The sequence below is a fragment of the Pezoporus occidentalis genome, unplaced genomic scaffold (assembly GCF_034315485.1).
Source record: "Pezoporus occidentalis ecotype Australia unplaced genomic scaffold, CSIRO_AGI_Poc_V1 ctg182, whole genome shotgun sequence".
Lineage (NCBI taxonomy): Eukaryota > Metazoa > Chordata > Aves > Psittaciformes > Psittacidae > Pezoporus > Pezoporus occidentalis.
This window is the reverse complement of record NW_026913662.1, coordinates 3946595-3956390: the sequence shown is the minus strand read 5'-3', so window position 1 is coordinate 3956390 and position 9796 is coordinate 3946595. Positions and strand designations below refer to the sequence as shown.

The 9796-nt window shown below is 54.9% G+C and overlaps 1 protein-coding gene across 2 annotated transcripts; it reads left to right on the top strand.

Annotated features, from left to right (window-relative positions):
* The first annotated feature begins 1587 nt into the window (after positions 1-1587).
* CDKN1B (cyclin dependent kinase inhibitor 1B) lies at positions 1588-4795 on the top strand. 2 transcript variants are annotated; one of them, XM_062615581.1, is made up of 3 exons: positions 1588-2704; positions 3127-3257; positions 4597-4795. In XM_062615581.1, exons 1-2 carry the CDS (start codon positions 2044-2046, stop codon positions 3246-3248), a joined length of 783 nt encoding a protein of 260 aa, XP_062471565.1. In that variant the 5' UTR covers positions 1588-2043; the 3' UTR covers positions 3249-3257; positions 4597-4795. The 2 variants fall into 2 exon arrangements, with proteins under 2 accessions (XP_062471565.1, XP_062471566.1); XM_062615582.1 differs by having other exon boundaries at positions 1593-2518.
* The last annotated feature ends 5001 nt before the right edge of the window (positions 4796-9796 follow it).

The window sequence follows — 9796 nt, the reverse complement described above, 5'->3', positions numbered from 1 at the left end:
TGAGAGGAATTGGAAAACAACTCCTGAGTGCTGAAAAACCTGGCAAACAAAGGAAAATAACATGTCTAATACTTTATTTCAGCCGTGTGCTTTTTAAACCAATCTCATTTGTATTCTTCCTTTTTATTGCCTGTGCACATCATGGTTTTGAGCTTGGGTCTGGCAATGCTGAGATTATTCTGGTCAGCAGTGTTAGCAGGGTCCAGGGGCTACTACCCTGGGGCTGTTGAAGACAAGCAGGCTGCTGTGGCCTGGGCTTGAGCACTGTGTAATGGTTTAGTCCCCACATCAGTGTGTGCAAAGTCTAGTGTCATCATTTTACAAGAGCAAAGGTTTCAGTGGCCCACCAAAGCTGTAGACCCCAAACCGTAGTGAGTCTGTGCTTGTAAAGCTCAAGGTAAATAAAAGTTCCATGTCTTCAAGGCCAGTTGACAACTGGTGAGAGTCAACTTCTCTCAGCCAGTTAAACACAGTTGTGTTGACCCCTGTCTTGTAAAGATAGATAGCCTATCACTGGTACAGTGCCCCCAGAAGCAAAATTTGGAGCGGGATGCTCTGCTTGCAGAGGACACCTTTCCAGATGGATTGGTGTGAAAAGCCTCCAACTCTCCCAAGATTCAAGCCCTGGATCTGGGCCCCTGGAAAAAACAAAATCTTCAGCACTTGAGAGGACCCGCAGTGACCTGCAAGGTATTGAGGGGGCTGCCCTGCCTGGAGGGGGGAACCTGGCTGTGGAAGGGGCTGGAGATACGGAGGGTAGTGAGGAGGACTCTTGTGTTGCTCTTATCTCCACCATACCTGCTGTGGCTATCCGAGGAAGTTGCTTAGAAAATCCCTGGCTGTGACTCTTGGCTCATCTAATCCTCCAAGCACACAAACAGGACAAAACCGAATGCTTTTGTTTTCTTTCCCTGCTTGCCGAGATCTGAAATCCCTGCAGAGGCTTGTTTAGAGCCATTTCTTCACCTCGTCGTTTCTCTGCTGAGAAGGCAGCAAAAGGTGATTCCTCCCACCCTGGGAGCCAGTATCAGCCCGTGGGGTCGGGGTGCTGTGGAGTCAGGGTGATACTCTCCCCTGTATATCTCGGGAGGAGGAGGACAGGCTCCTGTTAGCCCCGAGCTTGCCTCCAAGTCCGGATCTCGGAAAGGGGAAGAGGAGGGGGCTGCATCCCAAGAGCTCAACCTGGGACAATCAGAGCGGGTCTCAGGAACGAGTCAAAACGTACCCAGCCGCCACCATTAGACAATCCTGTCGGGCAAGCCACGGTGTGTGGTGCGGTTTTCTGGGGGCTGGGGGCCACAAATCCCACCGATCGCGGGATTGGCAGAGATAAAGAGGCGGTGAGCCCTCCCGCCCTCTCCCCTCTATCGCTCCTGCTCCCCGTCCCCATCACGGCTCGGCCAAGCTCAGCTGAGCGCAGCCCAGCACAGGCGAGCCTCAGCCCAGCCCACCTTTAGAGCCAGCAGCGGTGGCGAGGTAGGGCCGGGCTGACGGGGCGGTGCCCGCTGCTGTAACCAATGGCTCGGCCGGGCTGTTTAAATAGACTCGTCCTGTCAATCATTTTCTTCTTCGTCAGCCTCCCTTCAATCGCCATATTGGGCAACCGAGAAAAGGGCTCGTCTCCTCTTGTTTTTTTCCGTCTCGCTTTTACTACGAGGCGGCGGCTGTGCAAGCGGCGGAGACATCGCCACCAACCACCGGCGGGGCAGCGCAGAGCCGGAGCCGCGGAGGACCGCGCACCGCTCCGCTTCTCCACCCGCCCGGGGCTCACCGCCGGCGGCTCCGGCGGCGGCTCTCGGGGCTCCCCCCTGGGCCGGCGCTTATGCAAGGGCTCCTCCTCGCCCCTTCTCCGCGGGCCGAGGGCGAGCGGGGCCGAGGCGGGGCCGGTGAGCGGGGCAGCGAGGAGAGGAGACGCGGAGGAGAGTCGAAGAGCAGCGCCCGGGAATAAAAGGCAGAGAGGAGGAGAAGGAGGCGGTGGCGGCTGGAAAGGGGGGAGAGCAGCGAGCAAAACAACCGCCGCCAGAAGAAAGAGGGTGGGGGGAGATGTCAAACGTCCGTATTTCTAATGGAAGCCCTACGCTGGAGCGCATGGAAGCCAGGCAGTCGGAGTACCCGAAGCCGTCAGCTTGCAGGAACCTCTTCGGGCCGGTGAATCACGAAGAGTTAAACAGGGACTTGAAGAAGCACCGCCAGGAGATGGAGGAGGCATGCCAGAGGAAGTGGAATTTCGATTTCCAGAATCACAAGCCGTTGGAAGGCAGGTACGAGTGGCAAGCTGTGGAGAAGGGGAGCTCGCCCGACTTCTACTTCAGACCCCCCAGGCTACTGAAAGCTGTCTGCAAGTCCGCCGGCCGCCAGAGCTTGGATGTAAACGGGAATTGCCAGACCGTGGTTTTTGTCGGTTCTCAGGGAATCTCAGAGGACACTCACTGTGTAGGTCAAAAGACTGATGTTTCTGAAAATCAGACGGACTTTGCAGAGCAGTGCACTGGGCAGAGGAAAAGACCTGCCACCGATGGTAACGTACCCCTCCCTGCGAGAGCGGCACCGCTTTTCTCCGCCTGCCCGGCTGCTGTCAGCGCCGGGGCTCCCGGCCCCCTCGCCCGTGCCACGCGTGGCCTGGACCGCCGTGGGCTGTGTCCCGCTGGGCACCGATTTCGTGAGCCCCCATGCCCCCCGCCTCCTCTCGCCTGTGAAAGCCCAGGTGCTGCTCGCAGTCCCGGGGTTGGGGGAGCGGGGGGTGTCCGCGTTAAGTGGGAGCCGGTACATGATTCGGCAGGAAAAGCCTTTAGACGGAGACCCCCTCGTTCCCCGTCTGTCCCTCGGGGAGGACCCGGCCTCCTGCCCAGACAGAAGGAGGTTCGGAGCGCTCGGGTGAAGTGAAAGACAGCCAGGGATTTTAGCCAAAAATAGGGAACTTGGTCCCTTACCTAGAGAGGAGCTCATCTCCCCTCCCCCTGTTCCCGTTCACGTAGCCGATAGCTGACATGGGGGTGGGGGGATATTACCCTTTGGCCCCACCTATCTCCCCCCCCCCCTTCTCCAGCGCCGAGCAAACATCTGGAAGGAAAATATCTTAATATCGCTCCCCCCCCCCCCCCTTTGTTTCTAATTTTCCACTCTTAGATTCCTCTCCTCAAAATAAAAGAGCCAACACAACAGAAGAAGGGGTTTCAAAAGCCTCCCCCAGTGCCAATTCAGTGGAGCAAACACCCAAGAAATCAACCCCAAGAAGACATCAAACGTAAACCGTTTAGGTGGGTGCCCTGTAGGCGCTTGCCTTAGGATGCAAATGATGCAAATAAGGGGAAGAAAGAGTGACCGAGCGGGTGTCCTCCCCCTCTGCAAAGGAGGGGGGGGGGCTTCGGGCCCCTTTGGGCTGGCTGCGGGGTCGTCCCTCCGAGGGAGGATGGCTTTCCCCAAGCGCTTGGGGACGAGGGTGTTTGGAGGAGGGGTGGAACGCGCAGGGCTTTAAGAGAACAAAAAACAAGGGGCGAAGCGCAGCGCCGGACTATTCGATTTAGCCCGGGCTGGGGCTGGGATAGACCAGCGCTGCCTTTCTCTTTCCCTCCTTCCTCCGGGACGGGGACCGCCCTTTCCCGAGGGACGGAGTTTCAAACTCGGCTGGTGTATAATGTCAGATGACAAGGGATTTCGGGGGGCTTCCCGTGTCGTGTCCATGTCCCGTTACCAGCCCCCCGCACCACCCCCCTATGCTATTTCACCTACAATGTCCGCGTTGCCGTCGGACGTCGCGGTGACCTCCCACCCCTGGAGAAAAGGGTCAAGAAGTTGGGTCTAAGGGGAGAAATCGGTCAAGAAGTTGCGTATGAGAGGGAATCCGGGCACTTTTGTTAAAAACTCAAGCTAGGCAAGATGTTGGGGTTTTTTCCTCCCCTTTTTTTACTCTTCCCCCCACCCCCCGTTGTTTTGGGTTGTTTTTTGTCGCTGGCAGAGGGAAGAGAGTGGGTTAACGGGAGCTGGTTTCTGTTTTTTTTTTTTTTCCCCCTTTTTCTTTTTTTTTTTTTTTTTTTTTTTTTTTTTTTTTGTCTTCCTCCCTTGTTGTTGTTTTGTTTTAAGGCGAGGGCAGGGGCGGGGGGAGGGAGGGGAAGGAGGGAGTTAGTTGGTAAATTGCGCCGGCGGGTTTGGGAGCCGAAGTTAGGAGGGAGGTTTACAAACAACGGGTTGCGATTTTGCAGAAAGAGATTATTAAGCTATAAAAGCAGAAGTTGCAACCAATTAGTCCTGCTGGGGCGAGCCGTGCCCGGAGCGCTGCCCTGTGCGCGGCCGTGCCAATGCCGCTACTACCGACCGCTTGTTCGGGGCCGGGAGGGGGGGTACCCGGGACACGACGATGACGGACACGAGCCCCGGGCTGGAGAGGGGGATCATGCCGAAGGATCCAGGGGCGGCTGGACCGGGGCCCCGGGAACGGGGCGGGGGGCGGGCGGCGGGGCAGGGCTAGCCCGCCCCGGGGATGCCGTGTCGGTTTGAACCGGTTGCGCCCTGGATCGCGTTTCTTTTCGGTGTTTTCTAACCGCTTTCTTCTCTCCCTCCCCGTCATCTTCTCTTCTTCCCTTCTCTGTCCCGTTGCAGAGCGGAGGATGTGCGTGTCCTCGTTCGTCGGGTACGGCGATGAAGCGAGGGAGATGTAGAGGCGTAGTTGGAAATGAAAATACATATCGCCGATCTCAGTGGGATGGAGGTCCTGTACAAGCACTGAAAAGAAAAAAAAGTAACAAAAATACAAAAAACCAACCAGCCAAGAACAGCAACAAAACAAAACCAACAACAACAGCAACAAAAAAAAAGCAAACAATAACACTAAAATTTTAGGCACTCTTAAAAGACCTGCCTCTAAAAGCATTGGATGTAGCATTGTGCAATTAGGTGTTTCCTTATTTGCTTCATTGTACTACCTGTGTATATAGTTGTTACCTTATGTAGCACATAAACCTTGTTGGGAGGGGGGAGGGAGTGGAAGAGGGTGACCGATCTGAACTTGCTTTCACAATCTAGCAAGCCGAGAAATGTATGAAGAGAAGCAGTGTAGGTTTTGGGTTTGTTTTTTGTTTTGTTTTTTTTTTTTTTTTTTATACTTACTTAAAGATGTATTGTCCCTTTAAGTGGGTCTGCCCTATTTTTGTCCTCCCCCCCCCCCTTTTTTTTTTAATGGACCATCGTGGTAACCCTGCTCAGAGCCTATTATTACAGGCCTCTTGTGAAATACCTTTCTACTCCGTTAAGCTTAAGAGGTGGGAGCTGTGATGATTCCGTTATGTAGTAGCAAACGTTTTCCCCCCCGCCCAAATCCATGCAGCAAATTTGAATGCCTGTAAAAGTTGTGCAACATCATCCCCTTGTTACATTGCCTGATTTCCTGGGTTGTTTTTGTTTTTTTGTGTTTTTTTTTTTTGGGGGGGGGGAGAATGGATGTTTTTGGGTTGTTTTGATGTGTATGGGTTTTGTGCCTTTTTTTTTTTGTTTGGTTTTAAGTTTGTTTTGTTTTGTTTTTTTTAAAAAACCCTTATCTGGAGGGCTTTACCTCTGAATCCTGGATATTGTTGTTTTCTGATCTGACCCACTTCCCAAAGTGTTTGTGTGTGAGGGAAAAGGGATACTACATCTTTAAACAGTATTTCTACATTGCCTGTGTACCTGTATGTAAAAATAAAACAAAAAAAGTTTGAAGTGTACCTGTGTACATAACTCTGTAAAGACACTGAGAAATTATACTAACTTATTTATGTTAAAAGATTTTTTTTTTTAATCTAGAAGACAATATTTTTCCCCATAAAGCCAAAGTGGCATGTTTTTGTGCATTTGTAAATGCTCTATTTGGTAGACTTTCAGGTGTTTTTTTTTTTTTGTTTATTTTTGGGGGGGGATCCTTTTTCTGATACAGACTATGGCTGTGCTTAAAGGATTGCAGACTGAGCCAATTTAATTCCTTTTTTTTTCTTTTTTTTTTCTTTTTTTTTCTTTTTTTTTTTTTGTAATGTGTGGGAAAAAAATCCAGATTGATACTGTTTCACATCAAGCAATCAATAAAGAAAACTGCCATATATAAGAAATATGGTCTTCGTTAGTGTGTGTTTCAACCTCCCTCGGCCTGGCACAGGAAGAAATAAGGTTCCTTCAAGAAATAACAGCAAGTTTTCTCTGCGTATCTATCTCTTTCGTGTCTGCAGCGCAGGTGGAAGTAAGCAGCTCGCTCTCTTCACTGTTAGTGCCACGCTATCGTTTCTTCACCGAAAGGGTCGTCAAGCCCTGGAACAGGCTGTCCAGGGAAGTGGTGGAGCCACCATCCATGGAGGCATTTGAAAGATGTGTGGATGTGGCGCTTAGGAACATGGCTTAGTGGTGGACTTGGCAGTGCTGGGTTTATGGTTGGACTCGGTGATCTTAAAGGTCTTTTCCTATCTGAATAGTTCTGCGATTCTCCTCTGATAACTGGAAGCAATATGCAGAAGGGTGGCATTTCCTTGTAATTCTTTTTGACAAACACGTAGCTCGAGGTATCTCTTGCATTCTGTCGTTCCGACTGCAAAGGCTTAAAATTCGACCGCAAATTCGCACCTTCCCAGGCCGGACCGCTGCCAGATCTGGACGGGAGAGACACCGTATCTCCGTTTCCTGTTTTCCCGGGGGATCCTCTTTTCCCGGGGGATCTCCCGATAACACACACACACCCGGCTCTCCGCCGCCGTTTCGCACGCAAACGCTGTGCCTCTCCTCCGTTTATTGCTAACAAAGATGGCGCCTCGCACACCCTTGTCCCGGCAGATGCTGGTGCAGGCACCGGCAAGGCAGCCGCCTCCCCTCACCCTCTCTCCCCCCCCCCCCCTCCTCCCGTTACTCCCCTCCTCCTCCCTCGAGCCCGGCTGCTCCGACCGGCGCCGCCACCGGGGTCCAGCAGCATCGACGTGTTACCCCCCCCTCCCCGCCCCACTGAGCAGCGCCGGGGGAGGCGGTCACGGCCAGAGAGAAGGGATGGCACCGGGGGAAGTGATCCCCGTGGTGTGGAGATACATAAATAAACACGTAAAACGGGGAGAAAGGGGGGCGGACACGACCCTGTGCGAGTCTCACCCAGCGCTCGCCCTGGTCTCGTTTCCCCCCGCCCTTCCCGATGCAACGCGATCCTGTTGTTTATCTCGGCAGCGCCCGGGTTCGCTCGTTCTCGCTCTGAAACCGCCCCGAAAACACGGGGTTGTGCCGGCCTTGCGCTGGGGAGGGACGGAGAGGGGCAGTGACTACCCCTCGCTCACCAGCCCCGCTTCAGCCTCGGCCCCAGCCCCGGCTCGGGCAGATGGCACCCGGGAACGGGAACGGGAACGGGCAGCGTTTGCGGTGGACTTCTCCTCCTTCGGCTGCGAAGGATCGCTGAGCAGCCTGCGCGCCCTCCCCCCGCTCCCGGTTTGACTCCAGGCCTCCCCATGGCTGGGGGGAATACCGGGGTGTGTGTGTGTGTATGCGCCTCTGAAACTGGGGCCGATGAACGTGGAAAGCCTTCTTGAAAATTAAAAATAATAAAAAAGTGTGGGTTTGTCGTCCCCCCCGCCCCCCCTCCCAACACGAACAAAGTGATCATGATGGAAAACAAACAGCAGCGCCTCCCAGAGCCGGCCTATCCCAGCGGCCGGCGCAAGCGAAACCTCCCTCCCCTCCCGACGCCGGCGGGCGGGTGGGGCGCGGGGACTGAACGGGGTACGGCCGGTGCCGGCGCTGGTACCCCTACACTGGGCCGGGGCAGGGAGGTGTGTGTGAGGGCGGCGGCCGGGGTCCAGCCGCTGCTCCACCATGCGGGGTTTGGGTCTGCTCCCCGAGACCCCCCCTCCTCCTCCCAGCCGTAGCGGCTGCAGCAACACCCGCGTTGTTGGCTTTATTCGTCGTTTCTGTTGTTATTTTCGCTCCTTCCTTCACCTGAGGCCGCACCCGCCACGATCGCACCCCCCCGGGGGAGCGGCACCGCCCGCCCCGCGCCTCCTCCCGCTGGCGGTGGCCGGGGGGACGCGCGCAGCCGGGAAGGGCGGGGGGGAGAGCTCTGCACACTCCCGCCACCGCCTCTCGCGGGGAGGGGAACAATACACTCAGACCCGCCCCGCGGCGGCTGAGGGGTGCGGGGAGACCGGGGCTCGTCGTCGCGTACCCCCAGAGGAAGCGGCCCGCACTGGGGGTGACGGGGGGGGGGGGGGAAGGAGGATTTAAGGTGGCGCGGGGCGGGGCCGGGCCGGGCCTCCCGCCTGCGCGGCGGGACGCGGCGTTTGAATTCTACTCCCCCGCCCTTCCTCCTCCTCCCCTTCTCGTAGCTCTTCCTCTTCGGCCGGCCTGAAGGCAACCTTGCCCCGCCGCTTCCCTTCGCCGTTCCCCGCGCCTAGCCGGGACGGGAAAAGAAAACACGGGAGGGTGGGGGGCGGCGAAGAGAATGGAGAAACGGTCGAACTCTGCGCAGTGAACGGCCCGTGTGGGGTGTTGTCCCGGCCCCGCCCCGCCCCGGCGCTGAAGATGGGGCCGCCCCGACTGATGCAATAGGCGCGGGCAGCCTCCTCCTTGTTTCCCTCTTGCTCTCTCCTTTCTCCCTCCCTCCGCATCCTTCCCGCCGCCGGTCACGCGTACGCGCAAGATGTGCGCACGCCTGGACGCTTGAGCCTCGCCGCGGCTCAAGTTCCATGTGTGTTTCTTCTATCTCCGTTCCGTGGCGGGAGCTTTCTTCCCCTCCACGGAGCGGGGCCACGGCCTGCCGCTGCTGCAGGCCCGCGGGGAAGGATGGGGGCAGCCCCACAGGGAAGGAAGGGGGGACAGGGACATGGAGGTCGCAAGCCGGGCTGTACGTGCCCACAGTGGAGGGAGAGGATTTGCTTTCCCTGGTGCAGCGGTGCGTGTTCCCGCGCCAGGGGAAGGATACGGCCCGTTCCTTAGCTGCTATGCTTTGGAAGTGGATCTGACCGAGTTTCTTTCGAGGCGTTTGACTGCAAGGGGAAGCGCTAACGATGTGTGTGTGTGTCTGTGCGTGTCCTCGGGAGTCAGCGCTGACACCCGCTGCCGCTGCGCGTCAGATACGGCGCTGGCCCGGGCTTCCTTAAGTAGGGAAATTAACTGGAAAACGAAGTTTTCCGACATCCATACCCTGCCGCACACCCAAGTAGCTTCAGCTGGAAAAAAACCCAGCCCTGAAGAAACACTGAGTTTCCTTTGCAGAAGAAAACATTCCACTTTAGAAATGTCAACATGTTTTGTTTCAACATCTCCTGGTGGCATTTTGGTGCTTTCAACTTTTCATTTTAAGTTTTTTTGTTTTTTAATTTATTTTGAAAGCGATTCCTACTGTCTTCTTTGTAACTTCTATTAAGGTTACAAAGAAAAAAAACTTACTAAAGTTACAAAGAAAATGTTTACAGTGTAAACGGCTTGAACAAAATGTGTCATTGCAGCAAAAAAAAAAAAAATTACATGAATTGTTTTGCTCTCTCCCCAGTTAGATCTTTCCTACCTTGATTTTAGTGGAAGAACCTTCAACATTTTCTGTTCTTTTTCAGTATTGATTTTCTTTTCCTTCTCCCACCTCCCATCTTTCATTTACTTACTGAGCTGAAAAAAGGGAGTTTTTCACACTGGGCAGGTAGTATCCTTGTGCTTGTGGTTTGCCATGTTTCATTTGGGCTCAGCCACCTCTGCTATCCAGGGAGCTTGTGTGCTTGTGCTCTCCCTACCTGCTTTCCATCTTGCCCACATCACTCATTGCAAGACTCAAAAATGAGGCACAAAATAGAGGGGAATGCGGTTTTCTGCTGTG